Source organism: Myxine glutinosa, chromosome 1, assembly GCF_964187855.1.
Source record: "Myxine glutinosa chromosome 1, kmMyxGlut1.1, whole genome shotgun sequence".
NCBI lineage: Eukaryota > Metazoa > Chordata > Myxini > Myxiniformes > Myxinidae > Myxine > Myxine glutinosa.
Genome location: NC_136261.1, coordinates 134,101,429 through 134,125,524, shown reverse-complemented (window position 1 = coordinate 134,125,524; position 24,096 = coordinate 134,101,429). Strand labels below are relative to the sequence as shown.

The 24,096-nt window shown below is 43.1% G+C and overlaps 1 protein-coding gene across 2 annotated transcripts in view; it reads right to left on the bottom strand.

The window, feature by feature from the left end:
- The window catches only part of LOC137428758 (deformed epidermal autoregulatory factor 1 homolog), a 242,802-nt gene that overhangs the window by 132,404 nt on the left and 86,302 nt on the right, over nucleotides 1-24,096 (bottom strand). For both annotated transcript variants that reach the window (XM_068118657.2, XM_068118662.2), the window contains exons 4-6: nucleotides 13,069-13,182; nucleotides 12,829-12,968; nucleotides 276-341 (exon numbers count right to left, since the gene is read on the bottom strand). In XM_068118657.2, the coding sequence (XP_067974758.1) occupies nucleotides 276-341; nucleotides 12,829-12,968; nucleotides 13,069-13,182 (320 nt within the window). The remainder of the gene's footprint in view (nucleotides 1-275; nucleotides 342-12,828; nucleotides 12,969-13,068; nucleotides 13,183-24,096) is intronic.

The following is a 24,096-nucleotide window of genomic DNA, read 5'->3' as shown; positions in this document are numbered from 1 at the left end:
TTTCAGCTTCCTGGCTTAAAGGATGGCTGAGATATCGCCCGGACAAACAAGAAAGAAAACAAGCAAACAAACAAACAAACGACGGAGTGAAAACTAAGTACTCCCTTTCAGCGCGCGTCATACAGCACCTGGAGATGGCATAGGAAAGGAGCGGTGTACAAAATTGTGAACTGAAATCCTTAAAACAAAATTATTGCCAAGTAATTTTCTTCATGTTCGAGTGACTAAGATTAATCTTTCCTTACTTTCCTGTGAAAAAGACATTTTGCACTTACCAGGGTCATGTCATCACAGCAAGCAGCACATGTACAAGAGGCTGCATGTGGATTTAAAATTCCATCCTGCAAGCCAAAAAAAGAGATGAACAAATTAATCTGACATTTGTCACAGTTCATAATGCTCATTCCCAATATGTTAGCAGACCTTTGCTACATGTGAAGTGAAGGTGGGCATTGAAGGGTTTCAGAGCAAGAGGAATGCCTTTTGCCTTTGATTAATCGTTGTTTGAGAAGATAACATTGGATACGTTGACCATGATCCAGAAAACACAATGGCCTTCAAAAATCGGACACATCATGAAGATTCGACGTTTTTGAAAAGCCCAAATCGCTACTCGTTGCCTGCACATCTGTGCCTGTGATTTGATTCTCCTAAAGTGTGATGTTGTTCCGCAACAGTAAAAAAAAAAAAAGAGTGACACTTGGCAAAAGCGAACAAAGTAGAATGGCACTCGGTAGCTCATCCTTTTGACCTCAAAAATAATTGGTGGTTGAATTCAGTCACCAGATATGCAAATCGTCTTCAAATTTCAAGTCAATCAGATGAAAATTGACAATTTTAAAAGTTTGGCCTATGTTGACCGTTTAGCCTATGTTGACCACAAAAATAGTTGGTGGTTGTATCGGTAAGCTGATATGCAAATCCTATTCAGATTTCAAGTCAATCGGATGAAAATTGAGGATTTTAGAAATTTGAGAAAAGTGGTTGACCTTCGGCCTATGTTGACCTTTTGGCCTATTTTCATATCAAAAATAGATGGTGGTTGAATTCAGTTTGCCGATATGAAAACCCTATTCAAATTTGAAGTTAATCGGATGAAAATTGAGGATTTTAGGAATCTGAGAAAAATGTGGTTGACCTTTGGCCTATGTTGACCTTTTTGCCAAGGCTGATTTCAAAAATAGTTGGTGGTTGAATTCAGTTAGCTGACATGAAAATCCTATTCAAATTTCAAGTCAATCGGTTAAAAATTGAGGATTTAAAAAATTTGAAAAGGATGTTGACCTTTTGACCTATGTTGATCTCAAAAATAGTTGGTGGTTGAATTCAATTTCCTGATATGGAAATCCTATTCAAATTTCAAAGTAAATCGGATGAAAATTGAGGATTTTAGAAATTTGAAAAAGAGTGGTTAACCTTTGGCCTATGTTGACCTTTTGAGCTTTTGACCTCAAAAATATATAGGATTTTGTCAGACCACAAACTCCACCATTTGGTGAAGTTTTGTGAAGATCGGTTTAAAATTGTGACCTGTAGGCAAGTGTAAGTGAGTGAACAGACAAAAACACACAAACACACAAGCCGGAGTGATCAACATACTTGCAAAAAAAAAAAAAAGATTTGCCAAGTAACAAACACACAAACCTTAGTGATCAACATACTTTAAAAAAAAAAATTGCCAAGTAGCAAACAGAATAACGCACATGACCAACCAATATACTTGAAACATCTTCGATTTTCACAAGTAATTAACAGAACAGGAAACAAATGACAAGATTTAGACAACCCCCGAGAAAGCCTTATTTAATATTGAGACCCCAATCAGCCTTTAGTACAACTCAACAAAGTAACAACACCAATTTTCCATCTAATTTAACCACGCATACGTTGACTTTGCACATAAAGATATCCATGTCTGATCTTGAGTGTGTTTGCCCACACCACCCACATTTTAAGATTATGCTGCATGGCCTATGGGCTCAACTAGTAGCCTCCACCTAATTGACCTTAAGCACGGTTTGACAAAGTTATCTCATTTCACCACAACTTGTTTGGTGTAATCTTCTATATAATAAAAGGCGATGTCTGTTTGTGGTGTCATTGGGTAATCAAATCCGTATGCGCCTACTTCGAGGTCTTAATGGTGCACAACTATGGGTAGTTTTATATGGGGAATCCAATGGCAGTCTTTAAAATTACTGAAATCGCACCCCCCGAGCGCGAACTCAAAAAAAAAACCCAAAAAGGCGGGACCATAAAATATTTGACCTTTCTAGAAGGGTCAAATTTTTTTACCCTTTTTCTATTGGACAATTTAAATAGTCTCCGCCTCCCTAAGGTCTCCGCCCCTCCTAATAATCCTATATAAGCCGTGGCGTTACTTCAACATTCATTTTAATGGCGAACGTTTTCGCTACGTTTCTAAATTATTATTATTATTCCGAATTCTCTGATTTATTCCTATTTCTGCTCGAACTTCTTCTCGAACTAAAAAAAAAGGAAAAAAAAAAAGGCGGGACCACGAAATATTTGACCTTTCTAGAATTCTATTGGACAATTTAAATAGTCTCCTCCTCCCTAAGGTCTCCGCCTCTCCTAATAATCCGATATAAGCCATGGCGTTACTTCAACATTCATTTTAATAGCAAACGTTTTCGCCACGTTTCTTCATTATTATTATTATTCGTATTTCTCCGATTTATTCCTATTTCTGCTCGAACTTAAAAAAAAAAAACCCCCCAAAAGGCGGGAACACGAAATATTTGACCTTTCTAGAAGGGTCAATTTTTTTTACCCTTTTTCTATTGGACAATTTAAATAGTCTGCGCCTCCCTCCCTAAGGTCTCCGCCCCTCCTAATAATCCTATATAAGCCGTGGCGTTACTTCAACATTCATTTTAATAGCGAACATTTTCGCCATGTTTCTTCATTATTATTATTATTCCTATTTCGCCGATTTATTCCTTTTTTTATTCCGATTTATTCCCACCTTTGAAAATCTCCGATTTATTCCTATTTTATAAGTAAAGCGAACGTTTTCCATAAAAAACGAGCGTTTTCCCCACCTCTTCCCATTATCAAACGAAAAGCGACAGTTTTCCCTACTACGATGCCACCCAAAAAGCGGCCAAATTGGAGGAGTTATGGGCTTGGTGAAAGTGCACAACTTAATGGTGCACAACTAGGGGTAGTTTTACATGGGGAATCCAATGGCAGTCTTTAAAATTACTGAAATCGCACCCCTTCCTCCCCCCCCCCCCCCCCGAGCGCGAACTCAAAAAAAAAAAAAAAAAGGCGGGACCACAAAATATTTGACCTTTCTGGAAGGGTCAAATTTTTTTTACCCTTTTGCTATTGGACAATTTAAATAGTCTCCGCCTCCCTAAGGTCCCCACCCCTCCTTATAATCCTATATAAGCCGTGGCGTTACTTCAACATTCATTTTAATAGCGAACGTTTTCGCCACATTTCTTCATTATTATTATTATTATTCGTATTTCTCCGATTTATTCCTATTTCTGCTCGAACTTCTGCTCGAACTCAAAAAAAACAACCCAAAAAGGCAGGACCACGAAATATTTGACCTTTCTTGAAGGGGTCAAATTTTTTTACCCTTTTTCTATTGGACAATTTAAATAGTCTCCGCCTCCCTAATGTCTCCGCCCCTCCTAATAATCCTATATAAGCCGTGGCGTTACTTCAACATTCATTTTAATAGCAAACATTTTCGCCACGTTTCTTCATTATTATTATTATCATTCCTATTTCTCCGATGTAGGGATTCCTATTTTTTTATTCCGATTTATTCCTAAGTTCGAAAATCTCCGATTTATTCCTATTTTATAAGTAAAGTGAACGTTTTCCATAAAAAACGAGCGTTTTCCCCACCTCTTCCCATTATCAAACGAAAAGCGACAGTTTTCCCTACTACGATGCCACCCAAAAAGCGGCCAAATTTCGGAAAGTTAACGGACACTTTGTATTTGATGCACGCCTGGAGTGTATGACGTCAACACGTACTCTGCCAGGAAATCAGAAAGAGCCGTCACGTATCATGTGGTACAGTACGAGCCTTCGCGTTTTACTTTGAACTCGCAGCTGTTTCTAAAGCAATTGGTGCAACTTTGTTTTCTTCAATTTGATCATTGAAATTTGCTCTAATTCTAAACAAGGGTGAAAGCTACCCAAGGTTTGGGGGTTGTATAGAGTACAGTCCAACTTTAATCAGTCCCTAAGGTCAAAGTTCGCCAACAGAAGCGAATAGCTGTTGCTTCTTCAGGCATTGCTGCCACCTTACGTCCAGGAGGTCGTACTGCCCATTCTGCATTCAAGCTTCCGGTAGACCTAGCCATCAATGATGCCACTGTTTGCAGGATTACTAAAACTTCTGGAGCTGGTCAAGTTCTAAAGAGATGTCACTTAATTGTTTGGGATGAATGCACAATGGCCCATAAAAGAGCATTAGAGGCACTTGACAGAACATTGCAAGATTTGTGTAATTGCAAGGCCCCAATGGGAGGAGTCACTGTTCTACTGTCAGGTGACTTTCGGCAGACATTGCCTGTAATTCCCAGGGGAACCAGAGCTGATGAAATCCGTGCTTGCCTGAAGTCATCATTCTTGTGGCACCATGTCAAGACCATGACCCTGTCAACAAACATGAGAGCATGTCTCTTTGGTGATCAGCTTTTTGCTCAGTTTGCTCAGAATCTGCTACAGCTTGGAGAAGGGCGAGTAACTGTACTTGCTGATGGTACCATAAATCCAGCTGCTATCAGCACTGTGGTCATTTCAGTGAACGATTTGATAGGAAAGGTGTTCCCAAACTTACAGCACCATTATCAAAACCACAAATGGTTGTGCGAGAGGGCAATTCTGGCACCAAAAAACACCACAGTCAATGCAGTAAACGAGCAACTTTTGCAAGCAATACCTGGAGACTCACGTACATACAAATCTGTTGACACTGTTGTTGATCAATCTGAAGTTGTAAATTACCCCACTGAATTTCTTAATTCGCTAGAACCACCTGGCCTGCCTCCTCATCGGCTTGAACTTAAAGTAGGAACACCAATAATGCTGCTACGCAATTTGGATCAGCCTCGACTGTGCAATGGCACAAGACTTGTGGTCAAGAAATTAATGCCCCATGTTATTGAGGCCACTATTCTCACTGATAGTGGCAAAGGTGAGGACGTCTTCATTCCTCGCATTCCTCTCATACCATCTGACCTACCCTTGCAGTTCAAGAGACTTCAGTTTCCTGTCAGGGTCAGTTTCGCCATGTCTATCAACAAATCACAAGGGCAAACATTAACAGTGGCAGGATTGCATCTGGAAGAGTCTTGCTTTTCTCATGGTCAGCTATATGTAGGCTGTTCCAGAGTTGGAAGTCCCTGCAATCTTTTTGTTTACACTCCAACTGCAACGACTCACAACATTGTCTATACTGAAGTGCTGAAGTGAAATTGCCCGTCATAAGTGGGGCTAAATTATCCAAAATGTCCTATAGATATATAGGTCAATTGCGAAATAAGCTATGACTAATAAGCAGTTGCGGACCATCAGTGGTGGTGCTATTAGAGTGTGGCTGGACTGCGAGTCTGGCAAGCTCTTAGTTCTAAAAAAAGGTCACAATACTCAATGACGGTATCGTGTCAAGGCGGGTGCACCTCGCCATAAAGGTGGCAAATGCCTACAGGAGTAAACCTGGAATAAAAAAAAATCCGAGTGGCTGTTGGGAACCCACTCATAACCCAAATTCCCATGAAACCTCCCGAGCGAAGCCCGGTACTTCTGCTAGTTTAACAATAAATTGATTTATTTACCTTTGAACTTGCATTATGTCCAATGTAGAGATGATTAATGCTGTCTTTTATAATTTGGATAGTCTCTTCATGTTGTCTGTCTGTGCATCTGTTTGTTGTTGTTATGGGACACTTTCCTTACCTCTACTGCTTATAAGGAAGCTTGTCTGTGTGTGACTTGCATTCTGGTAGTTCACATATAAATAAATTAGTAATTCTCCGGTTTGGACTTCCGGCTCCAGGTTCGAGCATGTTGGACATTGACTCCTGCAGTGCCTCCTTCCAGTTCATCAAAGTTTGCTTTACCAGACCAGATCCGTCATATCTCTGTTATATTTTCGTCCCTGTGTTGCTGTTTGTGTTTTGCCTGATTTTCCGTGTTTAACCGTTCCTTGTTATGGTGTACACAGTGTTGTCTTCATGTCACTGAGAGTGTTTCGCATATTTGGAAGGCCTCAGCTAGTGGGCATACAAATTCTGTCGCTGTTCCGACGATGTGTGCCTCGTTCTGCTTCCTTTATACCAAGTATTGTCGTTTGACCTTCCTCCATGTCATCTTATACTCCGCCTCATTTAAAAAAAATTCACTCCAAACAAAATCATGAACTCATTCTGCCTGTATTTCCTTCCTTCATGATCTCTCCTTTCTCAATACCATCCAACTGAAGTAACATTCACCTTAATTTAATGAATTTGCTTCATACCTTAAAAGCTTTCAATAATATTTGGAATGCTTCACTTGCCATATTTCTCCTTCAGGAAAACCCCACATGTTCTTCTACTTCAATATCTATTCCTCTTCTTCGTCACAAAATTTCCTTCCCAAATCTGTCGAACTCACAAATGCTCGGTCAAACGACCCTCTCCTCCATACCTACAGCAATACTTTCCCATGTGCTTTCAACAACCATTCATTTCACTCCTCCCATGAGGTCTGTCTCCACATATCTAAATTAGGAATCATGAGAAGTCCAGTTTGCTGAGATTGCCTGCACATGTCCATCAGCTCCACTTCACATCCATGATGGTGTCAAAGCCCTCCATGTCAGTACCCTCCCCTGTGTCATCTCCTACATAGTCACATCCTCCCAACCCACCCCTTCTCTGCTTCACCCTCTCCAGCATCCCTCCCCCTCATATTCTCCCTTTTAAGTCTGTCGGCATCAGCACACGTCCAAAAAAAACCTACTCCACTGCTCTTGCACATGCTCTTTCTGCTCTGTTCATTACATCATTTGTCCTCGGTCATCTTCCATATGCTTAGAAGTCAAACAACATCACTCCATTACATAAACATGTTGCAAAACCGATCCCCTTAGCAACAGACTGAGCTTATTTCCAATCATCAGCAAGGTCATGGAATCCATCTTCACAGTTGACATTAAATCCTTCTTTTTCTCCAATAGCCTGATCTCTGGCCATCAGTCCCAGTCACTCCACCCTAGACATGCTGCTTCTGCTCTACCTACAATGGATGAAGGCCCTCAATGTCAGACATGATCACGGCTGTCTCTCTAGACATATCTCGAGCATTTTATACAGTCTAGAACCCCACCTTGATCTGCAAACTTTCTACCTATGGCATCAAAGGGCACCTCCACACATGGCTTCCTGACTTCCTCGGCTATTGTAACAAAAGTGTCTCTTAACAGGATCCTCTCATCTGCTCTTCCTGTTAAGGCTGGAGTGCATTGTTTTGGGCCCGGTCCTATTGCTAATCTTTATCAATGATCTCTCTGACTTACTGGAAAATCCTCTTTATCTCTTTGCTTATGAATGTACCCTCTGCCAAAGTAGCATCCCTCATCCATCAGAGGAGGCATCAACCTCTTCCCTCTATGCAGACCTTGATATAATCATGAGCTGGTCAAACACTTGGAATGTCTTTAAATCAGGACAAATCTCATACTCTCACTTTGTGTCGCAAAAAGGACCATTTAGCGAATCCGAAACTCCACTTTATTAACAACCCTCTTGAGGAAGTTCAGACAACTCAAGCTTTTGGACCTCACTTTCAGCCATGATCTTTCTAGGGAAAACCACATATCTAAGTTGGAGTCCAAAGGCAGTCCTCCATCGTGCAAAGCCTTTCGTTGGCACACCTGAACTTTTATCTACCTACAAGGCCTTCACGCAAAGCTTGATGGGGTATTGCTCTCACCTTGCGCTGGTGTCCTGGCCTCTCACCTTGCTCAGCATGACACCGTGGAAACAAAGACCTTCACAATCATTGGAATCTCCTGTGATGAAGCTGATTCTCTGGGCCTATCACTTTCACATTGCAGACAGGTTGGTGGTCTCTGTTTCCTACCTCCTCCTTTCTGGTCTTGTATCCTCTGCCATTTCCATGCTCTGTCCCTCCCTTCCCACACTCCCCCCAGGTTTCTACAAGATGTACACAGGCTTCCAGTAACCCCCTTCTGGTGAAACTCCCAAAATCCAGACTCACTGCTCACATCCACTCTTAAGTTCTTCTTTTTCTCATCTGTAGAACTAAATTCGTCATTCTCTTCAATCTCCCTCTTCCGTCCAAGGCAAGATTCATCAAGACAAGCTGTTCACCACCATCTCAGGTCATTCCTCATCCATAAACATGATCTTTCCTACTCCTATTAACTCCTTCAAGGCCACCTCTTTCCGAGCTTGCAGCTTTCCCTCCTCCTCTTTATTCGAGAGTTTGCAGCTGTATCCATCTTGTTTACCCTGTGTCCTCCCCTTGCCCTCTTACTTCCCCACTTCCCTTATTCCCCAAATCTCTCACTATTTTGTCCCTCAACCCAGCTATTGAAATGCCCCCCCCCCCCTCTCTTTCTGCTGTTATTGTTGTTCTGTTAAGTCTTGATGCGTTCTGTGTTCTCGCTCCTCCACGAGCCTCGACGCAATACAAAAAAGGATTATACAGGTTAATATCTACTTTGTACAAACCATAACAAACATCTTTTTCATGATATATTTATTTCTGTTTTCTGTTTCCATGATTTTCTTGGGTGACATAAAAGGCTCGCATGTTCCTGAAGGAAAACAAAATGCTTCTGCAATAGTGCTATTGGTCAGTGAGTGAATGAGTGAGTGACATGTATCTATTTTTACTGACAAGAGTTTGTAACCATAATCCAAGTTCCCATTTGAGGCTCATTTCCAAATTTACAGAGCCACAAGTTAGCTCATTGTAAAGCACTCCTCATGCATATTTTTTGTAAATAAAAACGTATGAAATACTGCAGTGCTGTATTAATAATTATCATGATTATTGTTTTGTTATTTGTATTTATGAAAGGTGAATGGGATGGCTGAGCAAGAACACCTTGAGTTCAAATTTACAGGAATATGATATAACAAACAAGTTTGTCATTAACTGGATCGTCTTAGTATAAAATAAAGAGGTTGAAAATACACGACAGTACACAAAATCAAAATCATTAGGTTTGAAAGAAAAAAGCTCCTAGAAGTTATTAAAAAGTCTGAAATTGAAATTTGTTGGGTACCATTTAATATTCCACAGGTTGATAGGATAGCTCAGAAGTAGCATACTCACTTCTAAGCTGTCTAGACAGGGTTTGATTCCCAACCTATAAGCAGTCATCCTGGTTCATTGCATGCAACATTGCAACAATCTTTGCAACAATCAGTACACAGACAAAATGAGGGGACATGAAACAGGAACATATCGTATCCTATTCAGTCAGGAATCAAATCCAGAAGAGATAACTGAAAGAGGTGCATGAAAAAAATTGTAGTTGCAGGCTCAAAGGATCACCCTTTAAATAATTTGTCAGATTAAAAATAAAATCACTTGCATCAGCAGTAAAATTCGCCATTTTGCATGCAATTATGCAACTCATTTTGCAAACCAGAATTAAGCCCTCGGTTTAATTAAGTAGTAATTATTTTCTTAACTTCTTCACTGCCTTATTACACACTTTTATTTAACTTAATCTGAACTTTGTTTGTTTGTCCCGTTTCAAATCATTCAGCTGTTCGTTTTCTAGGTTACATACGTCCGAGAGAGCTGAAATTTGGCCAACGGTTCTCTTTTCTGGGACATTTTCATCTATCAAAATTTAATTTTAAAAAATATTATAATAACTAGAACGCCACTCAGTAATGCGCATACTCCCGCCGTGGGTCAAGTTGGAATAATACGTTTTGTTTAACATCCCATCTCCCCAAAACAATAAATCAAAATGAAAGTAGGCCCTAACTGTCAGAGAATTTATTTTGATATATCTCAGAATTAGAGGAGAAAAACATCATATAAGAATAAGAATAAAAGCTTTAATGCAGTAAAACAGAAAAAAAAAATCCCCCAAAAAATTCCTGGATCCGGAATAATATCCTGAACTTCACCAAAAACTAATCAATTCCTCCTTATCCCAAGGGCAATCATCCCACCAACTTTCATCCAAATCCGTTTAGAACTTTTCCTGATATCTTGTTCACAAACACACGAACACACACACGGATGGACACGATCAAATGCATTACTCCCTGGCGGGAGTAATCAAAAAATGTATTTTTTTTTTTTTTTTTTTTTTGTATACAAGATCGAGGCTCGTGAAAAAGCTAACATTAATCACACAAAAAGACAAACCGACACACAAAACACAAAAAACAAGGGGAGCGGCAGACAAGATGGGGAGAGAGGGGGAAGGACACAAAAGAGAGGGGGAAGAGGGGGAAGGACACAAACACAACATTTGAGAGCAGGGACATCGGGAGGACTTGGGGGGAGGTGGGAGAGGATTAAAACATATGAACACTGCAAGGACTCTGGGGTGAATTACCGGGGGTAGAAAAGATCAAGGTTTTCGATGGGGGACGATAAGAGATGGTGGTGAACAGCTGTTTTAAAGACCTGGAGGGAGGAGTGGGATTGAAGGGAGTGGGGGAGTTTGTTCCAGAGGCGGGAGAAATGGGGAATGAAAGAGTGAAGGTGAGCAGAGAGCCTAGACTTTGGCAGTTTAACCATAAGAGGGTTGCAGGCAGATCTTGTGTGACCTGAAGGAATATTGGGGGGACAGAGCACAGAGAGAGCTGGGGGAGCAAGGCCGGAGAGGAGTCGGTAGAAGACAGAAAGACCACCAACCTGCCTGCGGTGAGTGAGTGAAAGGCCCTCGGCGTTGACTACATCGCAGGAGATTCCAATGATTCTGAAAGCTTTGGCCTCAACAGCGTGAAGCCGAGCAAGGTGTGAGGCAGGAGCACCAGCCCAGAGGGGGGAACAGTATTCCATTGAGCTGCGGATGAAAGCCTTGTATGTGGTGAGGAGGTCAGGTGTGCCAAGGAAGGACTTCGCACGACGGAGGATGCCCAGTCGGCGACTGGCTTTGGAGGCCAGCTTGGAAATGTGGTTTTCCCAAGAAAGATCATGGCAGATAGTGAGACCCAAAAGCTTGAGCGACAGAACTTCTTGGAGAGGATTGTTGAGAAAGTAGATGGGAGGGTTGTCCAGTCGGTCCTTTCGGAGAGACATTGTAAGAGTGTGAGATTTGTCAGGATTGAAAGACATGTTCCACTTGTTTGACCAGTCTGTGATTTTGTCCAGGTCTGCAGAGAGTGAGGAGGCTGCAGACTGCCGATCTGAGGGATGAGGAATGGAGCGACAGAGAGTAGAGTCGTCAGCAAAGAGATAGAGAGGATTTTCAAGAGTCAGAGAGATCATTGATGAAGACCAGAAAAAGCACAGGGCCCAGAACACTACCTTGGGGAACTCCAGCATGAACAGGAAGAGGAGATGAGAGAAACCCATTCAGGGCCACACGTTGACTACGACCAGAGAGGAAGTCCGCCAGCCATGCGTGGAGATTTCCATGGATACCAAAGGAGGAGAGTTTGGAGAGCAGAGCAGGGTGCCAGACCGTATCGAAGGCACGTGAAATGTCAAGGGAGACGGCTCTAATTTCCTGTTTGGCGTTGAGGACCTCCATCCATTGTTGAGAAAGCAGAAGCAGCATGTCCAGAGTAGAGTGACCAGGTCTGAAACCAAATTGATGATCAGAGATCAAGCCATTGGAGAAGAGGAAAGATTTAATATCTGAAGCAATGATGGATTCCATGACTTTGCTGATAATTGGGAGAAGGCTGATTGGTCTGTAGTTGCTGGGATCTGTTTTGCACCTTTTTTGTGCAAAGCGGTGATGTTGGCTGATTTCCAAGCAGATGGCAGATGACCTTGAGCAAAAGAGAGGGTGAAGAGAACAGAAAGAGGGAGTGAAAGAGCAGAAGAACATGATTTTAGGACCCGTGGGCTGATGCCGTCAGGACCAGTTGCAGAATCAGAGTCGAGGGTTGACAGAAACTTTTCCACCTTGTCAGGAGGAAAGGACACAGAGTCCAGCCTGGGTACGACTGGGTACGGTGGGTACAGAGAGGGATGGGTTTGGGTATTGATTTTTTTTGTTGATTTTTTTATTTTAAAAATTTGTTTTTATAAAAAAAATAGAAAAATATATTAAACCCTAATAAAGAAAACAAGAAGTAAAAATAAAGTGTGATGACAGTCATTTTGTAGAACACTAAATATTCGTGAATGTTAGGGAGCGCACAATGATTTTGGCCGATTAAGTCAAGCCAACACTTTTGCTGAAAGAAGTTGACATGATTAAAGCCAATAAAAAGGGTTTGAAGTCTGCTTTGGACTTACTTTTCAAACACGATTGGTTTCTCAATTAAACAAGCTCTATGCATTCAAATGAAAAGACTGCAAAATGCTCACACGTTTGAACTTCGCAATTATTATTCAACAAGGCTCGAGTGTTGCAAGCGCGATCCTGCATGACCGCTTGGAAAATCATTTGATTAACCTCTCATGAGCATATCTTTTATTCATTCATTTACATAAATAGGACTTACATTTGATTATCCCCAAAAAATTAATTGCAAATACACTTTGATGTGAAAAATTATTCAATCGTTTCGTGATAAAGGTAAGTTTTCTGAATGCCCTTTCAATTGTACATGCAGGCTGAAAGTGCTTTGTGCTCAATACCAAGTCTCTCCCCTTTGAATGCACGCAGCCCACCTTGATGAGGCACTGCAAGGGCCTTCCACCATAGCGGATGCTGCGCTTCCAGTCTTTACTGTTTGCACGTCCAGCCATGGCTTCAAACTCATTTGGGGTGTACCACATTTCATTGTGCCTCACACATTTTCCACGGCCACCTGAAGAGACAACCAACGATAGACAAAGACATGAATAGACAAAGCAGAGTTGTGCACTCATAGGTGCATAAGAATCAATTGTGTGTTGTGTGGAACATACCAGAGCCAATACGTGATTTACTGAGAATTCCACTTGTGTTTCGACAGCGCACAGGGAGTTCATTTTCATATGCTGACTGATCCCACTGATACTTGGAACTTTCTTTTGTGATGCCTGTGAAAAGATCACCGAATAAAGACAGAATTTATTGTTTAATTATATAACATCACACAGACTTTTGACGTGAAACTGACAGTTTTGACTGATTGATTCAACTTGTGAATAAGAGGAAAGACAGGGTTATTAACAAGAAAGATTAGTTGCTGGATGTAATTGAAATTCTGCATGAAATGATTTGCAAAACCTAGTCAATCAATCTCCCATGCCGAGATTGAAAACGATTGATCATGTGCTGGTATGCCCAACTCTATCTATGAAAACTGGATCATTCCATAGGAAAACAAGACATCAATTAAATCTCAACTTCTCACACTTTACTGAAATTGGGAAGAAAGAGGGCACAAATGAACCCATGCAAAATTTCAACTCTGCAGCTCAAAAAGTTCCTATGATATGGGTCTTCAAACTGCTAACTGAATTTGCCTACACAAACTTGAGCCACAGATGGAGGTCCCAATGACTTCTACCACAGAACATGGGCACTGGGCGCCATTTTTTACCCCCATTTTTTACCCCCATTGTGTCGTGCCAATCAGGACCTTATAGGCCCAAGTTCTGGTAGACAGTGGGTATGAGGATGAAAGATGGGGAGAGAATGGGATGGTTGGGTATATGAGATATGAAACACTGAGTCGAGACATTCTGTGTTGTCTCAAGCAGAATCTGCTGCCAGATGAGTCAAGGGAGGCAATGGGAGCATACAATAAAGACAGACCTTACAAGGTGCCACCACAGCTTTGAGTAAAAAGGCTGGTTGAAGAGTTCAGGCTTGATATTTTCAAGATGATTGCTGAAGGGATTAGATAAGTCTGTGCATGAAAGAAAGTAGACCTCAATGAAAACATTCAGTGGCAGAATCAATTTCAGAGGACGTGGTGATGGCAGTCCAATTCTTTTGTGCGATGGCATATCGCAGTTCCTCCCAGCTGGTGGTGGTTCGTGTGCAACCTGTGGCTGCTGGTTACTTCATTTTCTGGAGGCATGTCTATGCCGCTGATGCAGTGCCCCTATTACCAGTAAGCTGGTACTTATTTTGATGCCCCCGGAAGGATGACAGGCTGAGTCAACCCACCTGGTGTTATTCAATGGCATGATGGGGGCTCAAACTCAGGACACTAACATCTCAAGCCAGCCAGCTTAACCGTTAAGCAAACACCAGCCTTGTTCCTACCAGTTGGGCTGTGCAAGCAGGCATATTCTGCAGGTTTGATGTGACTCCTTAGTGAGTGAGATAAGTGCTGTGAGAAGAACATGGTCAGAAGAGCCATGAGGGGCAGAAGAGGATCAGGAGAGGTTGGATAGAAGGTCAGCCATTAGGTACTATGTCAAGGAGGGTGGACATACCAGTTGCAGAGATCGATGTTGGGAAGTTTAAAGTTTGGGTCAGACTTGTTTGCAATGCCAACAATGATGGTTGCAGAGCTGACACCCATCCAACGGGTATAGTGGCATTTGAAATTGTTGCAGACGAGGAACAGAGAATTGGGATGGATGGCTATGAGTTGATCCATGTTTGTGGAAATAGAGGTACTATAGATTTACCACCCTTACGTGGGCAGTACACCACACAAACAAACATAAATTCGGTGGTTGCAGAGAAGTATATCTAGCCAGAGGAATTCCAAAAGGATCGGAGGGGTGAATGTGAACAATGGACAATGACTACGAGCCCCCTTGGGGGTTTAAGGGCACTCAATAAAGTGTGGTAATCACCAACAATCCCTCGAAAATTGATCAAAATGAGCAGCTGCTGGTGCAATTTCCGAATCTTGGGCCCCACGATGTGATCGTCCAAGAAAGGGTACACGTCTAGCCTTCAGAATCTCCCTGCCGATGTCCAGCAAGGGAGACAACCACTCTGTAGTCCAGAACCAATGCTGCGCAATCATGAAAAAGACTACAATCAAGATTAGAGGCAACGAGGTGATGAGTGTGGATGACTCCGAATGCTACTGCGACCTTTGGAAACATCCCGCAAGCGCAAAAAAACGCAGCCTACCAGGGCATTGACACCAGCAAAAACTGAAATGTAACCAGGCACAGAATCGGAGTGAAAAACAAATCCACTAAGAAGGTGAATTAAGCCATCGCAGAGGCCTATGGCAGCTGTTTCAACATCCTGCTGGACTTTGACCTGCTTGAGTCCCACATGCAGTTCTCCCAGTTGCCTTGGGAAACAGACTTGAGTACGATCTCAGGTTTAATGACTATTCACGCATGATAAGACAGAAAACGATGCGGTAGCCAGCTATTCCATCAAGAACATCTCGCTCGAGTACGATATGATGACGCACCCGGAGCTGTCGTAGTTAATTCGAAGTCAGTACACCAGCCCCCTTGCAATCTTCTACGACACAGTCCTTCACCACCTGAAGCTTCCCGTGAACAAAAGCAACAATAGAAACATCAACATGAACACCCCCCGCCCACAGCATGCAAGGCATCCCATGGCTGTTTGAAGACCCAGGAGCAAATAAAACCTTTGGTAGAGACACTGAGTCATTCTACAACCCCAAAATCACCAAGGTGAAGATGACCATTGAGGGAGTCCCCAACCAGATGTACAGCCAAGGCATGCATTCATACAAGCAGTGGGATGAGATGAGGTTATTTGCAGGAATCCTGGGGGGGGGGGGGGGGGGGGGGGAAACACCATCCACAAAGAGATGGGGTTGCTATCTTTATCAAAAATTCTCTTCCTCACTCTCCCTGCACTGCCCTCTCTCCAGCTCACCCCCAGGAGTACCTCTGGCTAAGGCTTCCCCTTCACTCCCGCCTTTTGTTCATACAGTCACGTGAAAAAGTAAGTACACCCCATGTAAAGTTTTGACTTTTTCAACATATTTCAACATACAGCTATTTGATCTTCATTTCAACAATATTGATAGATAAAGGTGATATAATGTAACAAATATCATGAAACATTTATATTTTGTAGTCCATTGTATAATTTAAATAAACATAAATGCAAATTTCGCATGTGGAAAAAGTAAGTACACCTTGGCTCTAATAGGTGGTATTGCCCCCTTTGGCAGAAACAACCTCAAGTAGGCGTTTCTTATAACTGTCTACCAGTCTCTGACATCGACTGGGAGAAATTTTTGCCCACTCCTCCATGCAGAATTATTTCAGCTGTGCGATGTTTGAGGGGTTACTTGCATGCACAGCTCGTTTCAAATCCCCCCACAACATCTCGATGGGATTTAGATCCGGGCTTTGACTTGGCCATTCCAGAACCTTCCATTTCTTTCTTTTCAGCCATTCCTTGGTGGATTTACTGGTATGTTTAGGGTCATTGTCATGTTGCAAGGTCCACCTTCGGTTGAGCTTCAACTTTCCGACAGATGGCCTCACATTATCCTCAAGCACCCTCTGGTACAATGAAGAATTCCTAGTGGATTATATGATGGTGAGCTGCCCAGGCCATGATGCAGCAAAGCTGCCCCAAACCATAATATTTCCACCACCATGCTTTACAGTTCGTATCAGGTTATTGTGGTCAAATGCTGTCTTTGGTTTTCGCCAAACATGTCTTCTGGTAGGTACTGTGGCCAAATAGCTCTACCTTTGACTCATCTCTCCAGAGCACATTGTTCCAGAAGTGCTGGTCTTTGCCTAGGTGTTCATTGGCAAACTTTAGTCTTGCCCTGATGTTCTTTCGAGACAGCAAAGGTTTCCTCCTGGCACACCTCCCATGTAGATCAAATTTGTGCAGCCTCTTTCTAATGGTAGACTCGTGCACTTTGACATCAACAGTGGCAAGAGCTACCTGTAGGTCCCGTGATGACATTCTGGGGTTCTTAGAGACTTCTTTCAGCATCTTGCGGTCTGCTCTCTGGCTGAACTTGCTGGGGCGGCCTGGCCTGAACAAGTTGGCAGTTTTTTGGAATCTTCTCCACTTGTAGATGATCTTCCGGACAGTCGAATGGTTGATTTCAAATTGTGTGGAGATCTTTTTAAATCACTTCCCAGACTCGTAGGCATACATAACCTTCTTTCTGAAGGCCTCCGAGAGCTCTTTTGATCTAGGCATGGTGACGCCGCACACTTCAACAACAAAGAGCAAACCAAACTAAATGTCTGAGGTTTAAATAAGACAGGTTCCTCCAAGATCCTCTCTAACGATGTTCTAATCATTTGCACCTGAGCTGGTGCACTGATTATAATTTTAGGTATTTTAAGTAGTGATAAATGTAGGGGTGTACTTACTTTTTCCACATGCGAAATTTGCATTTATGTTTATTTAAATTATACAATGGACTACAAAATGTAAATGTTTCATGATATTTGTTTTATTATATCATCTTTATCGATCCATATTGTTGAAATATGTTGAAAAAGTCAAACCTTTACATGGGGTGTACTTACTTTTTCACGTGACTGTATGTGTGTTGTCCCGCCCACCAAACAGTGATGACTCCATCTACATCTCGCTGTCTGATAACATGGACAAACTTATATCGACTCATCCCAACTCTCACTTCCTCACATGTGGTGATTTCAACTGTCATCATGCCAGCTGGATGGGTGTGGGTACATCTCTCACCAGCCATGGCACCTCAGCAAAGGACTTCTGCGACTCACTGGGACTGACACAATGTCAATTTCCTGACCCGGATATCAGCCAATGGAGCATCTTCTCTTCTAGACTTGGTTATGACAAACTTCCCTGCAAATGTCTGCTGCTCTTCTTCTGCTCCAATCGGTTCATCTGACCATATGCTTGTTAAAGTGGACATCTCTCTGGCCATTCTCCGAGAGCCTCCTCAGCGCCGACAAGTCTGGCATTTCACTCAGGCCAACTGGCACGGTCTTCAACCAACCATAAATCATCTGGACTGGTCTCCCATCTCTACTGCCTCTGACATCAACTCATCCTGGGAATTCTTCCAAAGTAAACTGCTCTCTCTCATGCACAGATTTATCCCATCTCATCTTCAGTTGACATACCCTTCCTCCCATCCATGGTACATGGAATCTTGTGGTGAGGCAGTTGCCCTGAAACAACTTGCCTTTGCCTCTTGGAAGGCTAATCCAACTGAAGGCAATCTCAGTTCCTTCCATCAAGCTCAGAACAAGTGTGTGTCTACCATCAGGAGTGCCAGGAAGCACTATCTCTCCACACTCAAGAATGAACTCTCAAACCTGTCTCCTTCCTCCAAATCCTGGTGGCGTCTGGTCAAAATCCGTTTCTGGTGTTTGTTCCCCCTCCATCCCCTCCATAACCTCAAATGGCAACACAGTTGACAACGAACGTGACAAAGCCGAATGCCTCAACTCTGTGTTTGCCTCAAAATCGTGTGTCCCAAACCCATCTCTCTCTGTTCCCACCTTACCCAGTCGAATCCAACTGCTCCTGGACTCTGTGTCCTTCTCTGCTGACAAGGTGGATAAGTTTTTGTCAAACCTCGACTCTGATTCTGCAACTGGATCAGACGGCATCAGCCCACGGGTCCTAAAAGCCTGCTCTGCCGCTCTATCTCACCCTCTCTCTGTTCTTTTCACCCTCTCTTTTGCTCAAGGTCATCTGCCAGCATCTTGGAAATCAGCAAACATTACAGCTTTACACAAAAAAGGTGCGAAAACAGATCCTTGCAACAACAGACCAATCAGCCTGCTCCCAATTATCAGCAAAGTCATGGAATCCATCATTGCTTGGGATATCAAATCCTTCCTCTTCTCCAATGGCTTGATCTCCGATCATCAATTTGGATTCAGACCAGGTCATTCTACTCTGGATATTCTGCTTCTGCTGTCTCAACAATGGATGGAGGTCCTCAATGCGAAACAGGAAATCAGAGCTGTCTCCCTTGACATATCACGTGCCTTCGATACGGTCTGGCACCCAGTTCTGCTCACCAAACTCTCCTCCTCTGGTATCCATGGAAATCTCCACGCATGGCTTGCGGACTTCCTCTCTGGTCGTAGTCAACGTGTGGCCCTGCATGGATTTCTCTCATCTCCCCTTCCTGTTCAGGCTGGAGTTCCCCACGGCAGTGTTCTGGGCCCTGTGCTTTTTCTGGTCTTCATCAATGATCTCTCCGACTCTCTGGAAAATCCTCTATTTCTCTTTGCTGATGACTCCACTCTCTGCCGCTCCATTCCTCATCCCTCAGACCGGCAGTCTGCAGCCTCCTCACTCTCTGCAGACCTGGACAAAATCACAAACTGGTCAAACAAGTGGAACATGTCTTTCGATCCTGACAAATCTCACTCTTACTATGACTCTCCGAAAAGACCGACTGGACAACTCTCCCATCTACTTTCTCAACAACGCTCTCCAAGAAGTTCTGTCACTCAAGCCCTTGGGTCTCACAATCTGCCATGATCTTTCCTGGGAAAATCACATTTCCAAGCTGGCCTCCAAAGCCAGTCGCCGACTGGGCACCCTCCGTCGTGCGAAGTCCTTCCTTGGCACACCTGAGCTCTCTCACACCTGAGCACACCTGAGCACACCACACCTGAGCTTGGCACACCACATATAAGGCTTTCATCTGCAGCTCAATGGAATACTACTCTCCCCTTTGGGCTGGTGCTCCTGCCTCACACATAGCTCGGCTTCACGCTGTTGAAACCAAAGCTTTCAGAATCATTGGAATCTCCCGCGATGAAGCTATCTCTGAGGGCCTTTCACTCACTCACCACAGGCAGGTTGGTGGTCTTTCTGTCTTCTACCGACTCCTCTCTGGCCTATCCCCCCCAGCCCTGTCTGTTTTCTGTCCCCCAAATACTCCTACAGGTCGCACAAGATCTGCCAGCAACCCTCTTCTGGTGAAATTGCCAAAATCAAGACTCTCTGCTCACCTTCACTCTTTCATTCCTCTTTACTCCCACCTCTGGAACAAACTCCCTCACTCTCTTCAATCCCACTCCTCCCCCCATGTCTTTAAAACAGCTGTTCACCACCATCTCTTATCTTCCCTCATCAAAAACCTTGATCTTTTCTACCCCCGTTAATTCACCCCACATCCACTTTTCTGAAATAACGACTTCTTTCCTGAAAGTCCTAGCTGTGTCCATGTGATTTCTATCTCTCCCACCCCCCACCCCCATTCCCACGCCTCCTCCCCCCAAGCCCTCTCCTTCCCACAGATCTCCCGATGTCCCTGCTCTCAAATGTTGTACTTGTGTGCTTCCCCCTCTCTCCCCATCTTGTCTCCCGCTCCCTTTATAATGTCATATGTGTCCGTTTTTTTTTTTTTGTCATTAATGTCAGCTCTTTCATGAGCCTCAATCTTGTATCCCAAAAAAAAAAAAAACCCAGGTCACAATGATGGGAAAATGCTTTAACATTGCAGATGTAACCCGTGGGGAGTATCTGACCACCAAGTACACACTGTGGCTGGACCTGCACACAACTGATAATGATGCGTTGCACAGCAGTGGGCGGCCGGTTGAGAACACCCCCAAGGGGATTACCATCCAGATCACAAAAATGGCAGAGACAGCTGGTGCATTGAATCTACTAGTGAGGTACCCATGCCACGCACGAGTGGGAGGCCAGAAGCAAACAGACAATGCAGAAACGGCGAATGCTAAAGCATGAAACCAATAAATTCCACATTCCTGTAGCACTTTCAGTCGCACGTCAGACATGGACAGCAAGTTTGTGAAGGACTTCCATGAAAAAACGTACCCGTTGGCAAACAAACGGGTACGTTTGTTCCATACCTAGTCAATGGCGAATCTGCATATGGCGATCCACGAATTCACATTTAGAAAGTAGAAACCGTCACGGCATTTCGTCATTCACTTTAACTCGATATCTCTTTTTTCATTCCAAACAGCATAACTCCAATCACAAATTAAATAACATTAATATAAAAAATAAACTTTTAATAACATTCGTGACATAAACAAATATTTAAATCCTAATGTGAAGTTCCGTACGGTTGGGTGAATACAATTACGAATGCAAAATCGTAATTGTATTCACTCAATTCCAATCATCAATTGATACTTTAACAAAACGATTAACACGATTAACGTTTAACGATTTAACATTACGATTGAATGACGATTGTATTTGGATATTATCGGACCCGCACATTGCCGTCATCTGTCCACTTCCGCATTCGCGGCAGGTTCATAATTGTCATCAAAATCTAAACAGTATTTGTAGAATTTCAATAAAAGCCACATCACTCTTCATATCGGTAAATATTATTCCATTGTGTTTGGAAAAACTGGGAAATTGGAAAATTGGAAAACTTGGAAAAAGAATATAGCCTATTTTACTCCCAGGGGTCCCAGGAATACCCACCCAAAATATCATTGCGATCGGTTGAGCCGTTTTTGCGGTACCTTCGAACGGACAGACTGACATTTGGTGAATTATAGGAAGACTAGTGGGGTCACCCATGGGAATCCCACGGGCATGGACGTGTGTGACATTTGGACATCTTGATTTAGATGCTGCACATTAAGTTTTACAAAATGGTTACTGGCAATTCATCAGATCCAGAAATGGTGTAATGAACACAATTTATTTATTTCACATAATATGTGACCCCTCAATCCTCTCCACCCTCACGCCTCTCCAATCCCACTCCTCCTCACACTCTCCTCCAATACCTCCTCACACTCCTCTCCAATACCTCCACATGCTCCTCTCCAATACCTCCTCACACTCCTCTCCAATCCCTCACACTCCTCTCCAATCCCTCACACTCCTCTCCAATCCCTCACACTCCCCTCCAATTGCTCCTCACTCTCCTCTCCAATCGCTCCTCACTCTCCTCTCCAATCGCTCCTCACTCTCCTCTCCAATCGGCCCTCACTCTCCAACCCCTTGCTCCTCACTCTCCAACCCCTAGCTCCTCACTCTCCAACCCCTAGCTCCTCACTCTCCAACCCCTAGCTCCTCACTCTCCAACCCCTAACTCCTCTCCAACCCCTAGCTCCTCTCCAACCCCTAGCTCCTCTCCAACTCCTCGCTCCTCTCCAACACCTCGTTCCTCTCCAACCCCTCGCTCCTCACTCTCCAACCCCTAGCTCCTCACTCTCCAACCCCTAGCTCCTCACTCTCCAACCCCTCGCCCCTCTTCAACCCCTCACTCCTCTCCAACCCCTCGCTCCTCTCCAACACCTCGCTTCTCTCCAATTTCTCGCTCCTCTCCAACCCCTCACTACGCACGCTGCACAGTTGAGTGCATTGCACACAGGGGAGAGGAGGAAAGGATCACATACAGGGGAGAGGAGGGAGCATATAATAGGGTGGGAAGTGAAACTTCGACCTTCACTTGGTTGACTTCACTTGATTTGACTTGAGAGGGTGGAGGATGGAGAACCCACCTTGACTCTTGTTCATTTATAAATTTAAAAGTATCGAAAACACTTCGCTTTACAAAGTATAAGCGGATTAAAACCAAACGTTATTAATAAATATTGTATTCCATAGCTGGTCGACATTATTATGTACATTTTTGAAGTACTGTATTGTTTAATTACATAGTTGGAAAAGAGTTGAATCGCCTTAAACAAACTCTGTATGTAACCCCAGGAAAATGGAAAAATATAATTTGACTTCGGTTCGATCCCGAACTTCAGTATTCAGTCGCTGTACTTTTACCAAGTAATAATATAAATAACGAGGTCCTGGGAACGTTTTCTTCTCTACTTCTCCTCTCCTTCCCTCTCTCATTCTTTTCTCTCATTCTCCTCTCTCATTTTCCTCTCTCATTCTCGTCTCTCATTCTCCTCTCTCCTTTGCCGTGCCCACATATTACAGTCAACACATTCAAAAGGGATGTTGGAATACATTTTGCCGATTTTCTCAACTTTAGCTGAAACTGAGACTTGAACCATCCCAGCGACTGTGATGGTGAATTAGAGTGGCCTTTGAAAATGTATTTCGTTCTATAAACGGTAACTTTCATTGAATTTTCTTCCCGTTTTTTGAAACCGAGTCACGATTGTTTTATATATCTCAGCATTTTCCCGTCTGTTATTTTAGGCGATTCAGCGTTGAGAACTTGTGCGGAAAAAAAACAAAAAAAACAATGATGGAATGAATGCCAGTTCAAACAGGATTACCGTTACTTCCATAACAGACTTGGCATTTAATATGGAATATTTTTTTTGTGGGGGTGAACTTACTTTTCAAGATGACTTAGAACCAAAAGTTCATTGGAATTATGTTGAAATTATTCTAGATTTTGTTAATGTGACCTTTAAAAGAAACAAAAACCACATTTGACATTTCGAAGCAAATAAATTGATCCTTGAAAGTGATGTAAACTGATATCGAACTCAATTCACGGACAGTACTGTGTTAAACTTCTGTACGTTTTTTTTTTTTTTTTTTTTTTTTTTTTTTAATGTATACAAGATCGAGGCTCGTGAAAGAGCGAACATTAATCACACAGAAAGACAAACCGACACATAAAACATATAACATCGGGAGCGGTAGACAAGATGGGGAGAGAGGGGGAAGGACACAAACACAACATTTGAGAGCAGCCACCGAGAGACATGGAGACATCGAGAGATCTGAGAGAGGGCGAGGGCTTTGGGGGGGGGGGGCATGGGAAGGGGGCGGTGGGAGAGGTATAAAACATATGGACACTGCCAGGACTTCCAGGAAAGAAGTTGGAATTTCAAACAAGGTGGATCTGGGGTGAATTAGCGGGGGTAGAAAAGATCAAGGTTTTGGATGGGGGAAGATAAGAGATGGTGGTGAACAGCTGTTTTAAAGACCTGGAGGGAGGAGTGGGATTGAAGGGAGTGAGGGAGTTTGTTCCAGAGGCGGGAGAAAAGAGGAATGAAAGAGTGAAGGTGAGCAGAGAGCCGAGATTTCGGCAGTTTAACCATCAGAGGGTTGCTGGCAGATCTTGTGCGACCTGTAGGAATATTTGGGGGACAGAGCACAGAGAGAGCTGGGGGTGCAAGGCCGGAGAGGAGTCGGTA